General features: G+C 33.5%; 1 protein-coding gene across 3 annotated transcripts in view; it reads right to left on the bottom strand.

The window, feature by feature from the left end:
• LOC129810402 (neurogenic locus protein delta) overlaps nt 1-16084 on the bottom strand; it is a 54417-nt gene extending 38333 nt beyond the window's left edge. For all 3 annotated transcript variants that reach the window (XM_055860872.1, XM_055860865.1, XM_055860859.1), the window contains exons 1-2: nt 15436-16084; nt 1846-2151 (exon numbers count right to left, since the gene is read on the bottom strand). In XM_055860872.1, the coding sequence (XP_055716847.1) occupies nt 1846-2151; nt 15436-15495 (366 nt within the window). In that variant the 5' untranslated portion in view covers nt 15496-16084. The remainder of the gene's footprint in view (nt 1-1845; nt 2152-15435) is intronic.
• Nucleotides 16085-18284: the final 2200 nt, after the last annotated feature.

An 18284-nucleotide genomic window follows, 5' to 3' on the forward strand; every position in this document is an offset into this window, starting at 1 on the left:
GAATGAACCTTCTGCAAAAGTCAACATCATTAGCATTTGTGGCTCTTGTCTTGCTTGCCAATTCCTCATCATCAGTGTTGATTCCCTCCTTTCACGACACTCTCAACTGTTGCCATGAATTGTGCCAATGAATATGAGCACATATGTCAAATATTAAAGTAACAACACTAACTCTTCATCTCTCAATCATTCCAGTGAGCCACACCAAATATTTTTCCATCACTCAAAATGATTTTTAGTGTCTTCCAATGTATCTATTTGGTAAATAGAGAGTGAGAGATATTTTTGACCCCAAAAATATACAAGAAAGAGCATTTTGAGAAAAAAAGCACTAACGGTTTGAATCACTTGTCATAGTGATTGTGCGTATATTCGATTGATCGATGAGGGTTGATCACCACCATTAAAGTCAGTATGCTGAAAAGTTCGTTATTCACCCCTTGTACCCAGGCTATTTAAATGTCTCTGTGTTGCAATAGTGCTTGAGTTTAGTTCTTGCAATATAGCATTTTTTGCGCTATTGTTGTTAGTTGGTGAAAGAGAGAAAATCCCTATATAGCAGCGACCCTTCGGGATGCAAAAAACACGCGCGCGCAACTCAAGTGAGACCCCCTCAATTCGACCCTGCCCTAAAGTAACACGGTGCACAACCTGAACGGCAGATGTTTCTTGTCGTTTTTCACCCAAGCACCAACCACATTCAGCAACTAAGAACCCAACATTACATTCGCCTCAATTTCAGTTTCATTTGGCTTTTTAAAAGGTGCGCTAAATTTGCCTGACATTTTTCATACTAAAAACCACTTTTGGTGGCAAATGCGCAATGCTGGAAATCCTAAATACTGAATTTATCAATGGAAATTTGTACTTTAACTCAATTAATTCAGTATAGCTGCTTTTAATTAGAATATCAAAAGATAAATTTTGATAAATTTAAAGTTTTATTTTATAGAAAGAGTTCAAAGGACATAAGAATTTAGTAATACTGTCACTAATAGCACTGGCAGTGGCTAATCAACTTGAACTTGAGACAATAACCAGAATTACTCCAATCAAACAGTTTTTGTTTGTAACGTATTTCTGTTCAAAGGATAGTAACAGTTCACTAAAAGCTTAGAACATTTAGTGGCGCCTAGTATCTCCAAATCGCTTCAATCTCTACCAAGAACATCAACTCTTATACAGTATGCTTAAAATATTCTTATGCAACTTAAAGTTAATTTATTTTATACTTCTTTTACATTAATTAAAAGTTTCATTGAACGATGGCTGTTTACAACATTCTGTTGAAGTCTATTGTTTTTAACAAAATTCTTCAAAAATTGAAGAATTTATTGGATTTATAAAATATTAAAAGTATTTGTAAAATATTAAAATTTTTCGAAAATAATATTTGAAGCGCTAGAATCGTTGGAAGGATCTTAAACTTCCATATAATTTGAGAAATATTTTATTTTTTCAACAGCAGGGGAAAGTGCCCATGCTTGATACCATGGGAAGCTTCGTAATGACTAAATTTTCTATGTTTCACAATATATATTTGACTCATCGCAACCATATTTTAAAAACTATGGGAAAATGGCCAGTTTTTAAAATATATTGCAAAGTCACGTTTATTGAGAAACTTAGGAAAAACTTAGTCATTACGAAGCTTCCAATGGTATCAAGCATGGGCACTTTCCCCTAATGTGATTTTGCGTCCACCGTCGTTTTAACATGAATAGTCAACTTTTATTAAAAAAAAAACCGATAATGGCAGAATTGATAGCAGTTCAATCTAATTTAAATATTTTACGTGTCAAAACATTGTAAATAAGAAAATAAATATAATAAAGTATAACTTACCGGCCAGGCGAAATCGAAGGGAAACTGAATTGGATTCACGAAGCCAATTTGCTGGCTCTGTGACGTCATGTTGATGGTATTTTCGCCCAGGACCGGGGTCATGACATCACCAAAGGTGCACTGGGACGTAGTGTCAATTTTGGCTTGGTAGTGCTTAAGGCAGACACGAAATCGTGTCTTGCACGTTCCAATGCACTTCCCAGTCACCGAATCCGATCGTCCACTGCAGCAAGCTCCAGTGTTGTCCCTTCCGTTGTCATTTCTAAAATACTTTAACCTAAGTTCAAAGAGACCAGAACTTTCCACCTGCAAAAGGGAGAATGGAAAGAGAAAAAGAAGTGTAAGAATGAGAAAAAAAAAAGATACTTTAGTGAATGGATCTTTTTTGGAGAGTTATAGAAATTGTGTTAATAAGCACTGTTTGATTACAGAAAATTACGCACTCAATTGATTTTTCGGGGTTTAATTCTAATCCACCACTAATTCAATTAGGCACAGAGCTGGCTACGGACTTCAGTATCCGTTGGGAGACTTTTTCCCAAAAATGACTTGACACAAAAATCCATTAAAATCTCATATTAGCCATCCACATTTCGACATGATTAATGCATAAATTTTCTAATATTCTCTTCCCATCTCTATAGAATTCTCATGGCATCAGTGAAATCATCACTTCCACAACTTTATGGTTAGAGACGGGATTAGAGAGACCCAGAAAAAAAACTAGAAGAAGTCTGTGGCCAAAGAAGCGCTTCAAAACCACTGGATAATCGTGCATCAATGATTTAAAAAAATCTTTCAATATATAGGCAGACTCTCGTCTTCCAATTTTACATGTATCTAAATAAATTTTTCTTATACGTCGTAATTGCTATAATTATAATTAATTGAATATGTAGATTCTCTATGGTCAAACAAAGTCTCTTCACTCGCGCGCTAATTCCTATTAATGTAAAAAGTGCCGCAGACAGAAGCGTGATTCAACATCAATTAATGGCTTGTGTATGCGAGTATTCTCATATAATTGATTTCTTGGGAAAAAAAAGACCAAGACTATATATAATTCAGCGCGGATCTCACAGGGAGGTCAGAATTTTCAGGCAATTAACCAGTGACCAGAACCTCAATCAGCCTGGAACAACAGCGATCTTGCAAATCGTGACAAAATGTCAAATGTCACACACAATTCCCGCGTAATCTACCCAGGTAACATTGTCCAACTATACTTGTGCATCTCATGTGACGTCCCTCAGTTGGCATTCGCCAAGAGTGATACCCATTGAAAAGTCGATGCCCATCTCCTTCAGATCGCATTTTGCTCACCAGAACAGCCACAAATGAGCCTCAGCTGACACACGGGACATTCTTGTAAATCGCGCAATTGTATTTGACTCTCTGATAACCTACTTTCCATCGCAATGGACAGGCTCCTCGTGAGTTTTCCCGCTCCTCTTTGGCTGCTGTCCAATCCGCCAAAAGATTCCTCCCAGCTGTACTCGGAGAAATCAGGGGCGAATTTGGTAAAAATGAAGAGAGAAAACCTATTCTTGCCTAATAGCTCTCACAGATTCAAAAATCAGTCAAAACACGGCTTTACTCAAAACTGTTGCAAAGGATTTTCATAAAAGTTCCGCTTAAAATAATTTATATTTTATATTAATTATTGTGTGTATTAGGGTCTTTAGTCTTGAACTTCAATTCCAGAAAGTTTTGCAGTGATTGTTTAAAATTGAATAGAACAATTGGCCTCACATAATCCTAAATTATGAAATTTAAAAAAATCTAAGAGTTTAATAAAGCTGTAATGGCCTTTTCAGACTGGAGGCTTAGCCATACGGTTTAACTTCAATTTTGATACCAAGCGAAATTATGGTAAAATTTAAACATAGGATACTTTTAAAAAACTGATAACCAACGGTTGATCTGACTGAGGCTTTGTCCTTAAACCGAGTATTATAATTTGTTGATTAAATCTTAAGAATCCAATAAACAAGATATTGAAAGCTCTAGGAAATTATGTGTTGGGTTCTTATGCACTAGACAAACTTACGGCTTAAGTCTAGAGACGACTTAGTGAGAAACTAACGGGAATGTAACCTAATCATTATTTTGATTATATGGAGTAAAAAATTATTCCACAAAAGACCGAGAATACAATTCAATTTTGATTATAATCACATTAAGCCGTCTTTCGGCTTGTAATAAAAATTAGAAGACTCAATGGCAATTAATCTTCAGAATTCTTAAAATGCAGTTGAAGATTTTCCTAAATAAGGTTAAACTTTCAGCCTTCTGAAAGTTCTGTGTTAGATCTTATGTTTTTACTGACTTAAGTTAAAATTAAAACGGGTGAAAATTAAAGATAGATATGGTAAAATGTAGAAGATTGATTAAATTTTTGCTTTCAAACCGTTAATGATTCTGAAGTAAGAATTTTTTTCGCGAAAAGCGTAGAGAACGATATAAATATTTTTTTTCGTATGAAAACTAAAATTTCACCTTACAAGAAGTGGAAGAATTGCAGAAAAATGTAAAATAAAGCATTTATCTTGAAAACTATGTAACGAACTTGGCTATAGAAGGGCTAATATTGAAGCACTGAGAGTTAACGTGAATAAATATAGATAAGATAGGTAAAATTAGGAATAAATTTTTAAAAAAAGTACAAATTAATCTACCTGAATATAAATTTAATATAGCTCAAGATTGTCTTTAATTCTCAAATCACAAAGTAAATATTTCTATATCATGAATATTAAGTAACTGGGCCTACCCTACATCTTACTAAAGCAAAGATGCCAATTTATACGGCTAAATTAGTCTCATATAGGTACAAAATCATTTAGGGGAAACTGGGGCACCACCAAACACGAGGTAGCACCAAACACTGCGATTTTTTTAAATCAGATATTCGACTTCAGAGGACAAGACTTATAGAAATTTACAGGCATTATAGGGATGCTTGTCCACTGAATTAATGGTAGAGGAAGTTCAAGTAGTTTAGAAATAAAACATAGTGTTTGGTGCTACCCCGTGTTTGGTGGTGCCCCAGTATCCCCTAATAATATCTCTAGTTCTAGCAAAATTAAAACCCAAAGGTGATAAGAATTTCGAGAATCAAATTTATTCATATATCTATTTTTCTGTAAAATATATATTTTTTTAACACGGTTTGAACTCTTTAATTTGTTTCTCTCTCATTTTTCTCTATGTTCGGTTTTTATTGAAAGAGATATTCGGTAAAAGAAGTTCAATTTCCAGTTTGTAACCCGCATTACTTAACAATTCTAAGGTATAATTTTTCTATAACAATTTTTCTTTCATTTTTTCTTATTAGGAAAGAAGTCAAAGAAAAATTTATTTTCCTTTGATTCACTTAGAATAACGCATTAACTACAATAATATTCATTTGTTGATTTTATTTGATTAATTTTCAGTACTAATTTTTGAAAATTAACAGTAATAATCACATTTTTGTGTAAAATGAGAGTTTAATAATATCAATAATTTCAGAATAAATGGCTAAATGGTCTTAACCAAAACTCTTGTGGAATATAAAATTATCACGTGTTGAGAACAATTGCAATATAAATTCCACCACATGGGCTCCATTTAGTCCAATTTTAGCAGTAAATTTCTTTGGGATCTCTGTATAAAGCACAAAAAAAGTTATATGATTGCATCACCCGATTTCTGTCACATTGTTTCGGGATTAAAATAATAAGCGAGTATATTGCTAAAAATATCTCTTTATCGCACTTCCTCATGATTATTACCAAACTTATTAACAGTCTTCAAGCAGGTGTTAATTTTGAAGCACATTTTGAGCCTTCCCAAACATATCAATTGTATAGATTTCTCTGAGTGTGTGCATAAGTGCGACTGGTGAAGCATAACACTCAAAATAGAGAGATACATGAGTTCTCACCCGAAAAAAACTCCTCGCAGATGAGAGATGGAGTTAATTAGAAGAAATTCTCAATAAGCACCCGAGAAGATAATCCATAGGAAAAAAAACCTGGTCAGAGAGAGGTGGAGGAATATTAGTTGAACGGCGGCATGACAAATGAAAGCCCATGCGCGTATTCTTGTGAAAATCACATAAATAAAAATTTCTTTTGAGATGCTTGTTTAAATATGTTTGTTTTTGTGGATCATCATTGTCTTCATCATCGCCTCTTCTCTTTCTCCTCAATTGTAAATGTGCCAAAATAAATATTTGAACTTATTTACAATAAAATTTCCCTCATAGCACCATCCTCAGGAGTGATTCACGTGAGCGCGTGTCGTGATGGCTTCATTCACAAAATTTTAAATCTCAAAAAGAACTTAGAGATTGAAAAACGTCAAGGAACAGCGACAGGATACTGATGTGCGTGTGATTTAGGCACTTATGAAAATTATCTTTTTTGGGAGCTTCTTTCTTTTGCTGGAGCTCTTCCTCACCCGACACTTCATAATTTCTACGTTAAACCTTTTATCGTAATTTTAACCTTGCAATCGCTACTCCGGATTTTTCTGGCGAAATACTGAGAAAAAAAGTTGAATGTTCAGTATCCAGAGAGAAAGATTCGTGCAAATCTTATTTTTTGCACATCTCTGAAGAGCCCCCCATGTGTTAGTTGTTCCCATGATCGTCGAATAATCCAAAGCACCTTCATCATCATCAGTGAAGTAGCCACAGTGGAATAGGAGGCTGGAGATTTATGCACACACTCACAGAAATACAACTCTTGGTACTATTGACTAAAAACATTAGTTGAGACCGTTGAGAACAATTAACGTATTTAAAAAATATGAATAAAAATAAGTAAAATCAAGACTGATTCTTAAAAGTTTTCTTTTTAAATTATTTATTGAAAATTATTTTGATTGTTTCTTTATCTTAATCAAATTTACTAGCCTTTAGAAATTTAACAAATCTTTGATTAACAACTAATCAATCATTTCAAAAGCTGTTCCTAATACGGTTTCTTAAGCCGGTTATCTGACAATTAGTAGTTTTAACTAACCCAACATGTAAAATTTGTACTAACAACAATGATTTTAGTTCATTTTAAAAAACGAAACTTATTTCTTATTATTTTTTTTACCAAAATAACTAAACTTAAATATTAATAATAATATCTTTTCAGTGAACTAATGATTTGTAATCACAATTAAGCTATAGTATAAGCAACAGGCTCAAAAAGTTTTGTAAAGTAGATTTCTACCTTCAAGAAATATTATAACTTTTTAAAATTGTTCATAATATGGTAGTATTTAAAAAATCAAATATTCTTTCTGGAGTTCTCTTCTGTTCAAGATTAATTGTCAGTAATTATGGATAAATTATTGCCATTCTCTTCTGAGGTAATTAACGATTAGTAATTTCAACCAAACCAATTTAGTATTTTATCAACTATTTTGTTATGTTTCCCAAAAGCAGATTCTTCCTTTGAATGTTTTTTTTAACAAGAAATGTTTAATAATTCCAACGAAGTTAACTTAGTGTAAATAATACTGATAACAAATAAATTAATTACGTTTACATAATACGGTTGTTCTTTGGAAGCAATGTTTAATGGTTAGAATCAAACTTTAATCAACATGATTAACTTCTTGTATTAATTGACTAAATTAACTAATAAATAGTAATTTCAACTAATTCAATTTTGTAAAATTAATTATAAAAACAACAATATTTTGCATGATTTACAAATCTATCTCTGGTGTGACCCAAATTAATCTTATCTCTTAGTAACTACCGATTCTTTTGAATTAACTAAATTATTTTTAAAGTGTTTGAGTGTTTTTTTTGCCTGTGGAGATTTCTTTGGTGTCTTCCTTTTGGCATCCAAGAGTGTTTTCATTGAGAAACAAAGTCAAATGGTTTCTCTCGCCAATCTCTCAAATTAATATAAAGTAGGTGCATCGAGATCATCATATTCCACCTCTTTGTGTATTCACGAGTTCTTTCTCTCAGCCCCATCTTCGTTCGGACTTAAAGATTGCTTTTGTATTAAGTGTACACACGCAATCCAGCATAAGTCTCTCATCTTGAGAGCCAACAGTCCTAAAGAAAAGGGTGAAGGATGTGGATGGTAAATTGGCAAAAAGACCAACATGTGGAGCATTGGGGTCTTGTTTCTTTTTAGTTTTTTGCTCGAACCACGAACAAGAGTCTTGAGAGCAAAAAGCACGAGGTTTGGATTGAAGGAGAAGAAAGGCATTACATGGCAATTGGTATCTTGGTGAGATTCTTGCTCCAAAGAGTGGATCACCAGGAGGAAATAGAGCCATGGAGGTAACACGCAAAAAAAAGGACGGTAAGAGAGATAAAATGATTGTATTTGAGAAGACTCGAGCATGTTTATAGACTTTTGCAATTTATGCACTTTTGATTTTGGTCTTATTTGAAAGTATGTTTTCTCTATGTTTTTTTTTCTCCTTGCCAGTATGCTTCTGCATGGAAACTTTCCCTTGCATCCCAGACCCAGGCCGTAGCAAAATTCCTCGATGGGAGCTGGGGCTTCTTACAGACCAAAGAGATCTCCCCTGGCATGACTTAAAGACAAGTTGAGCGATTAGAGTGTTGTTTATTGCCCTCCCTGACTATCTCCCTCTCGCATCAACGGCAATTTATATTGATCAGTAAAACACCGATGATTATGAAAGTCTCAAGAGTGAGAATGCTGAGAATCTCATGTTACCGATTGGTGCAAGAAAAAGGGCCATTGGAAAAAAAGTGGTTATCATTTCCGATACATCATACCACTCCATAGATGTTTACACAGTGTTCTTATTTCCACTGCAATTTCTGTCGTCAACTCTTTTTTTCCTTCCTCTCTGACATGTCAGAGAAAGATCAACAATATCATGTTCAACAGCCCCAGAAGTCTTTTGCACTCTCAAGAGGGGGAGTCCTTCGAGAGATGTCTCGACGACCACAAATACGTTACTTTTCGCTCGAGGAAACCTTCATGCCTTTATAGAGTTGTGCCACTCTCAGTAGCTAAATTTAGATTACTTTTTCCACAAATTCCCTGATCGGACTCTTTTTTTTTTAAGATGACTTTTTCCACAAGGAGGAAAAACACTGAGAGAAAATGAGATTCTTGGAATTGGAATGTGACTAGTGATGGCAGTTTTTTTTTGTTGTTAAAAATGTCTTGATGACTAATGAGAGCTTGAAAAATATTTTTAGGACTTAAGCATAATTCACATGAAGTGAAATATTTCATATCATATTTTTTTAGCTACGTATGATTTTTGATTTGATTAATTGAGCTTTGTCAATCAAAGAAAATGAAGAGAAAAAAATATGAGTGAGATAAAACATTTAATTAGAACTGGATTATTCTCTTAATAATTCTAGAAATTGCAGATTCTACTAAATTCTCTTTGACATTTCGAAATTTTTAATAGAAAATAAGGTATTTTAGGGTTTTGACCGTTTAATGAAGTTGGTGGAGCCTTAAATTTCAGATTAAAACGGTCTTAGATAACCTTTTCTTGGTGTTTCAAGAAGTTTCCACAAAAATTATCATGTAAATTCTTAAAGATTTTTGAAGAATGTGTTCATGAAACTAGAACGAAGCGGAGCACTTTTTAAATAAAACTTTTTTCTTATTTTTTAGTTGAACTGGATCTTACCGTGATATAATTAATTGGAATAAACCAATTATAAAGCTAAATTGCTTAATATAGAAGGTTTAATTTTTAATTGAATTTAAAAAAGGAGAAAAAACTCTTTTTCAAAGGTGTCCGAATTCAAATTCCCAAAGAAAAACCTTCTACACTACAGTTCTTAAATTCGTATTAAGTCAAATACATTTTATAATAAAGATTTTAATTTACTAAATTAGAAGATAATGGCTCCGGTACACCTTTTCGATCAAGAAAATTTCATGAAGTCGAAATTGGTATTCCTTTCTTTCTCACATGTTTTGCACATTACTATCTCATTCTTTCGCATACCAAATTCTATTGAGCTAAATTGAATTTGGAGTGATGTTTAAAAGAAGAAGAAGAGTACAAGAGAATGAGATAGACATATTCAAAGCATGTGAGAAAGAAAGGAATTCGAATTTCGACTTCATGCAATTTTCCTGATCTAAAAGGTGTGCCGGAGCCATAACGATTAATTTTCTCTTTGGAAATTAAATTTAAAGTAATTGTCTAATTACAAAATGAATAAATTAATAAATAGATATATCTTTATAAATCTGACTAACAGCTTTATTTCACTCTATCAAAATTCCATCTTTGGAATAAAACTTCAATATAAACTTTTACGATGTTATGTCTTCATGAATGTTTAATTAAAAAATAATTGTGAAGGGAAAGTTACGAAACCATAAAAATCATAGTCTTTTATTTCAATTTTAAGACTTATTACACTTCAATTTCTTCTGAATCCCAATTCGAAAATAGCTTAATTTTTATTTTATCTTAACACTGTAAGCGCAATTCAACTCTTTCACTTTATTAAAATGTAAAAGCCCTAAAATACAGAAACAAGGCAAAAATTTGTCACAATTTACAAATCAAAAAGAATTATGTTTTCAAATTGACATGTGTCACTTTTCACAAAGCGTCTCGTATTACGCAAAAATCAAGCATGAAAATCTTTTGGCGGATTAAAATCTGTTAAGGAACCTAATGGGGCGTTACTTGTAATTTAATCAAATCGGATTTAATTCATAAACACACGCTAATCCCATGATTTTGAGAATGAAATTTCTCTGAGTGAATTTGGCGCGATTAAAAAAAATTTGAGAAACGACAATGGAGCATTTTTGGGATGGATTTTGCAAATGTTGCAGAGATTTGCAGACACGTCGCGGCGCAAACGCCAATTTTAAGCTATTTCTGGGTTTAGGGAAAGGCGGGGGGCAGACAGGGGGGAAGACAGAAAGAGGAGCGCCTTGGAGTTAAAAGAAATTTTCGTGGGACAGAGCGAGAGAGTCTATAAATAGAGAAACTTTTTAAAACAAATAAGTTAGCATAAGATCTTGAGACTGTTGACTTATGCCATTGAAAATCTCACACTCTTCGACAAATTCCAGGCGTTTCTTGAGTAGGTACTTTTGGGGGGTAATAAGAAAGATCCTCCGGCACGATCTCGCGGGCTTTGTCAAAAGGTGGCTTAAGGTGGAAAAATCTTCTTGCGGGGGTCAGAAGCGTGAAAAGGAGGATATCATTTTCATTGTATTCCCCGTCCATTTTTCATGGAGACTTTTTTGCGCATATTTTTCAGATGGTGTATGAAATTCTTGGGTGAAGAGCATTGTAAAAAAAAATCCAAGCCACTAACTTGTGATTTATCGATGACACCCGTAATATTTATGGCTCCCGTGGATCACAATTGAGCAAAGAAAGAGAGAAATAAGTGATAAAGTAGGTGGCATAAATTATTTTTTGTCCATTTTACCGACCATGATCACCACGATCGAGCATCGTGCAAAAGCCATTTGCCGCAAAAGAGGAATATCACTTGTGATCAATTACCATTCTACAAGGGCAACATCAGCATGGAAATTTAATTCGATCACATGGCTTCTAAATTCGAGAGTGAGAATGATCATTGCGATCTTAATTAGCTAAAATGAGGAAATATTGACACACAAATTGATGTTAGTCGTTTTTCTGCCTCACACATGTGCCTCGAAAAACTTAGCCAAAAACCCCATCTCTCTATTGAATAAAATTAATCGCTTGCAATTAATTATACTTTTAAAATCAATTTTTTATCATGGAACTACATTTACATTTTATTATACAAATAGACTTCTTTTATTTTATACTTCTTTTTTTTTCGGGTGGGCTATTTATATAGCACAATTTTTGTCTCCTTCATCAACTTGTGCATCAGACTGGTTTTCTCTCTTTCTTTCCTGCCTTCATACTCATCCGTTTTTCTGAACACACAATAAAATGGTAAAAGCATTCGATGAGCTGTGATTAGAGTCCAGGGTTGGACATTTTCTGCATTTTGTCCATATGGGGAATGGATTTTCACATGAGAAATTCCGGTCATGGGGGCGAAAAATTGACGGAAACGGGGACACGTGACCGGAGCACGTGGCAGAAGAGTTGGAAAACCTCCCACTCAATTGAGAATTTATATAAGAACATGGGAGAATATTCGAATAGCGGAATTTTGAATTCGTTGAATTTCCCGCCAAAAAAAAAATTGACAGTGAAAATTCTTGTCAAAAAAAGTTTTGACAGCAAAAATTCACGAGGACAACCCTGATTTGACCGGCGAATCGCATGCCGTGGGAAACAATTCCAATTCGTTCTTTTTAAAAGAAGAAACTTCGATCACCGTTTGTGGTACGGTTGTATGGGTGTCCCCAACACAATCAAAGGTACTTTGTGTTGGAGCTCAAGAAGATCGAGAGATGTTTAGCCTCTGCACTGGAGTGGATCATCTTGTCTCGATCGCACTACCGCAGATGCCAGCATCTGGGTTGAGACAGAAAACGGTCACACAACTACAAGAGGAAAACCGGAGACCGGGAGGAAAAATTTTCTGGTTCCAACTTTATTCATCCATCCTCTTTAGCCGCATCTTCTTGTGCCTAAGCCCATGGACTGTATGTGTGCATGGGGCATAATATAGGAATTTTTTGTACCATTGGAGGCATGTTTTATTTGCCGGGATTCACAAGACGTTTGTACGAGATGTTGCATAGACTCGATAATATTCCCTCAACTTCTCATTTCCAGTTGTGATTTAGAGTTGGTGCAAGGTATTGAGAGTTGGAATACACAAAAAAAAATGATTTAACCACAAGAGAGGCATCTTGTGCATTTAATGAGCAAAATTCAGAGAAAGAACAACGATGGACTATAGAGATTTTTTTCCTGTTCTTGCACTTTGGCTAAAAAACCAGCTCATTAATTGATTGCATTTAATGTTTCTTTTTTTTCCAGTTCTTTTTCAAATAAATCCAATAATCGTCAAAAGGTTGAACGCTGCACCTTCTTTTCATCTCTCAACTCATTAGACTGTGAAGAATAGCCTATTTGAACATGAAGATCACTAGTAGATCACGTTTTTTCCTAAGACACCACAATGATCTACCATTTGTCAACCTAACAAAACGAGAGGAAGTGATCCAAAGTGCCATCCAATTTGTGCAATATTGATGGCTTAACACGAATCTTTTTTTTATTGCTCTGCCCATCAAATTCTATTTACGGTGCCTACAACTTCGATTGGAGATAATCCTAGCGGTTTTGCTCATTTCAATTTGCTTCAAAATCACGTTGGGCAGACAACATTGACAAGCCGAACCACATTAATTGCATTTTAGTGGCAAATGACACGTTATTAATCTTAAGGTGTATCGATCGATGTGGCATTAAGTGCTGGACATTTACTGGGACATGTCATCTGAGTGATAACCCTCATATGATCGTGATAATCCCACGATCGCAGAAAGAGGATCGTGAATATGAGACACTTATTCAGCAGAAAAGTGCGAATTTCCAATTTTCAATAAAGAATCGTACTTCATTGGAAATTGCAGAATAAGATTGCAAGTTGAATATCGAACGTAACACAGGTTTTAGAGACTCAAGATTTAACCTTGTTCCCAAGGGTTCTAAATTTCTAATCAAAAAGCAGAATAACTGAATTTTAAGATTCTTCACGTTTAATTGCTTCCTAGTTAATATTCTAATTGCCTATTACAGATAACAGTTCAGTTCAATAGTGTAAAGGTTAATTATGTATACGTCCGTATTTACTCCACTAGGCAGTTTCCTAGTTAATAGTACTTTTAGAACCCTGATTTAAAAAGAAGCTTCTCTAAAGTTTAGAATTTAAATTATATTAAAAGTAAACCACGTGACTAAGTCTTAGGACTGAAGTGAAGATCACTTAGCAAAAATGTTATAAGAGAGAAAACTTTTCGTCCCGATTTGACTAAAAAATAGTCAGTAGAATAAAACAGAAAACTATGAATTGTTCGTTCTCATCTATGATCGCGCAATTGCAAAATGAAGATCGCATGAAAATAAGATCACAGAAAGATCATATGAGGTACTTCAGCATAAATCCCGATTACATTAATATCAGCAATAACTATATCTAGTTTTTGTTTTACAAATGTTAATAGTACGATCACGAATTGAAGATCATCAATTTTCGAAGGCTAAATGAGACCTGCTTAAGATCTTCTAATGTGATTAAAAGTGAGCAAAAAATAATTGAAAAGATCGTGAATTTATTTTTCTGAGAAAAATTAAAGACTTTAATGAAAAGGATTTTAAAAAAAAAATTAAAGATCGCAAAAACGAATACATGATCGCAAGATCGTGAGTAAATATCGAATAAAGTTATAACTGATCCTTAAGACCTTATCAGAGATTCTAAGATAAATTAATAAAGAGAAAGAATTTTATATTTCCAAGAATGATAAATCATTTTTTTTAACTAGATGGAATATTCCACGATAAAAATCTTGAGAACAAAAGTAGAACTGATCTTTAATTATTCAGAATGGAGATTCACCCGTCGTTTCTTTATATCATAATTATTTTAAAAATTAACAAATGCAATTGATTTAATAATTTAAGAAAATTGAAAGAATTTAAATTTATTATGTATCTTCCTAACTTGATAAAAGGTCAACTAGTTGTGTACTCCTCAAGTTTGAAGAAACCATGAGGCTTAATGTAACATTTTTGTGTTAACTGTCTTTAGCAATTAGAATTTTAACAACGTTACATAATTGAAAAGGACTAAAGAGGTTATATTTGCCGGATAACGATGATACATTTTAGAAAATTAAGCAAAAGTTCGCACTACACCAAAGATTACGAGAAAGTAACACTAATCCCTAAGGTCGGATGAGACATTTTAGTACAAAAGACACAAAAGTTAAATTCCCAAAACCATGACACTAAATTGAGCCGAAAAGAAAGACTATCATATTTCCTGATCAATGATAAAATATTTTTATACTTCAATGTCGCACGATCACAAAGTGAAGATCGCCAGAAGATCAAATTAATTCTAAGAGATTGGGTATTTTAGATCCGAAATATATACAAAAATGGGGATCTTGATAATATAACAAAAAATAATTATTCTTCTTAAAACTTTAACACCAGATCGCTTGGTCGCAAAGTGAAGATCATAGTAACTAAAGACAGATTACTAACACTGAAAAAGTCTAAATTTAGAAAAAATATAGAATAGTTTTGTTGTAAACATTCTTATTTGGAACTTTAACACAAGATCGCGCTGCCTTAAATTATGATCCCATAACTGATAGAATTAAATCGTAAAAAAAACGAATTGATATTTACTAATGAACAATAACAATTTCTTTTAAAACTTTAGCACATGATCGCTCGATCACAAAGTTCAGATTGCAAGAAAATAAGATCGCCGAGCCCTCAGGGCACATGATTTCAGCATAAAAGAAGTTAAAGTGTCGAAGTCCCGAAATGTGGATGGAGTGAAAATTTACTAAAAATAGTGCTTAAATTGAACCACAAGATCACACATATAGAATGAGGATCACGAGATCAGCAACAAATGAGACTTTTACGGAATTATGTCATCTAGGACGAATACCGCGATCTTACCTGAACAACCAACGATATGGTTAGGATCCAGAGGGCTAAAGTGATATTAATCCAATTCATAGTTGCAGATGGATGTCGTTGTCGGGGAGGGTTAATCCACAAATGAAAAACTTTGAACGGTGTTTAGGGTGGGTTTTTCTCAACACTAGATTATATCCTTTTTTCACAGAGAAAATTTATATCCTTTTGCTTTATTTCAGAATCCATCAATTGGGCACTCACGGGGATGCATCTTTGGGGCATCCGCTAGGATCACGATCGAGGAAGATCACTTGAGGCCACTTTGGGTGAGGATCACCATTTTTTTTTTGTAAGTTGGGGTAAGGGGTGGGGTCACTTCACGCGTAATCCTTTAAAAGATAAATCCTCTCACGAAGTACTCCACTTTAAAAAAAAAAGCCACACACTTTCAGTATTATCCAGTGCACGCACGATAGTCACTAAGGATCACTCAATGTTTTAGGTTAGGATTTTCCTAAAGGCGGATTTTTCCGAACTAAATTCCGGATGCGGATTTTTTTTGTGTGCAAAAAATCACAAAATTTCTTTGCGTTTTTTTCTTTCAAATCTCTTGAGGGAGTAACTGTTGTGGGCAAAAGACCGTCTCTCTGTCATACAGTGTAACGCACTGAACAGACATTTAGCAACTGACGAGTCTTCGGCCAAGAAGGAGAAGCCACGGCCTGCTTCGAGCACATCTGTCCCCCTCCACACAACACATGCGCACCACAAAGCATGGAGGGGAAAGTTGTGCTGCCGGTCTCGACCACGGGACGGCGCTGCGCAGATGGTAATATTCGCGGTCCCCTCTGCAAAAGAAGTTCCTAGAAATTGAACCATCTTCTCTTCTTCAACTTCCTGCCCAATTACTCACCTTCCCAATTACCAAATCGATCGGGTATGCAATTGAGTAAATGATGTACTAAAATGCACCCCGGAATCATCACCTAATGGTTAAGAACCACGAAAATACTTACCATCCCGCGCCTCAATACCAGCCAGCCCAGCCAGACATAAGATATCATGTGGCCCACAGTACTTTCTACTTCGGGGATTATATTATTTCCCAGAAAAAAAAATCTAATTACTCACCCAAAAGAGCACCTCAAATTGATGGTTTTATTAATTAACTCCTCGACTTTGTGTTCCTTTTGGGAGAAGAAAGGGCCGTTCCAGAGATCGAGAACGATCATGATCGAGTAACCGGTCGCGTGGCTTTTTGCTGGCCCAAGAAAACTCAACCAAAAATATTTTCGACAGGCCCGTTGAACTGAGAAAAATATTTCAATTGTCATTACGACCCGCAATTATACTTTTCTGTTTTTATTTCTTCGTTATTTTACCTTTTAATTGCGAAGATAAATGCCACTATAATTCCATTTCCGGTTTGATCGCCTGCGTTCCTTTCGTGTTACGACCCGCGTTTCGGAGTTCACAAATTGTTATAGCAATTTGCCATCCTCGGTCATTCAGTGTGTCACTCTTAAGTTCGAGACATGCCGCCAAAGTGCGATCTTTCGAGTGATCAGGAGCCAAAACTTGATCATTCAGGGAGGAAATTGGTTGAGAAAATATGGATAAAATGCCATGTTGAAAGTGCCAATTGATGGTATTACTGGTGTTTGAAGAAGGTTGATTATATTGAAAAGTCAATAAAAATTACAGAAACAATAAAACAAATAAAAACGCAACATTAAATGAAACTGTGTAAAAACAGTAAAAAATATTGAAAAAAATGTTTAAAAATGATTAATATCTTATAATGTTAAAGACATGCAGTTGGTTTGATCAAAATAAATTATGGGAAGTTGGGGCAGTCAACGAATATTAACATTATTATTTTACATGCGTTTTTCAAATGATTAGAAATTATTTCTTAAAAAATATACAAACATAATGGAACAAAAAATCTTGGGTTTAGATTTTAAAATAAAATGTATTATATACATCTAAATATATTATATACATCTTAAATATATTATATACATCTTATACAGCTACACATGCCTTGAACTAATCCACTCTCCTTTAAAAAATATTTAAAAAAAAGCATGTATAATATTTTCTAAAAATGTTGTAATCATCACAAAGAGGTACGAAAAATATTTAAAAATTTAACAAGAAGAATAAAAAAAAATAAAATAAAATCTGAACAAACAGAAAAAACTCAAATAATCAAATTTGGTATACATAAATTAATTTTGTATGAAGATAGAAAGTAAAAAATATATGTATTTTAAATTTAATAGAAACACAATTGTTGAACAGTCAAAAAATCTTTCAAAAATAACTGAAAATTAATAAAGGCATTGAATAAATGAGCAGTAAAAGGTTAAAATTGATCAGTATCAAAAAAATTTGAAACAGTGATATTATCGTCGACATTTTGGCAAAGGGAAAATAAAAGACTTTTCACTCTATATGGAACAATTTTAAATGTTAAATATGTAAATAAGGCCCATTTTTGTAAAGATTTAAGTTTTTTACTGACCATAATTAGATATTTTACTGCTCATTTTTAATATTTTACTGCCCATTTAGAATTTTTTACTGATCGTTTGTTTTTTGCCATTAATAAATTATTAAAATTATTAAATTAAAAATAATTGAAATTAATTATTAAAATCTTTCATCCAAAGAATAATATAATTAGCAAATTCATTAGGAGACGGCTATTTGAATATTTACAAATCAGTAAATGGTTTTAAATGAAAATACAATTTTTTAGATAAAAAATAAAATGAAAATGCTTTTATTTTAATATATTACATCTTGAAAAATAGTTTTATAGTTTCTAGTAATAAAAATCCAATTAAATAAAAGTTCTTTATTTAATTGAATATATTATA

The sequence above is a fragment of the Phlebotomus papatasi genome, chromosome 1 (assembly GCF_024763615.1).
Source record: "Phlebotomus papatasi isolate M1 chromosome 1, Ppap_2.1, whole genome shotgun sequence".
NCBI lineage: Eukaryota > Metazoa > Arthropoda > Insecta > Diptera > Psychodidae > Phlebotomus > Phlebotomus papatasi.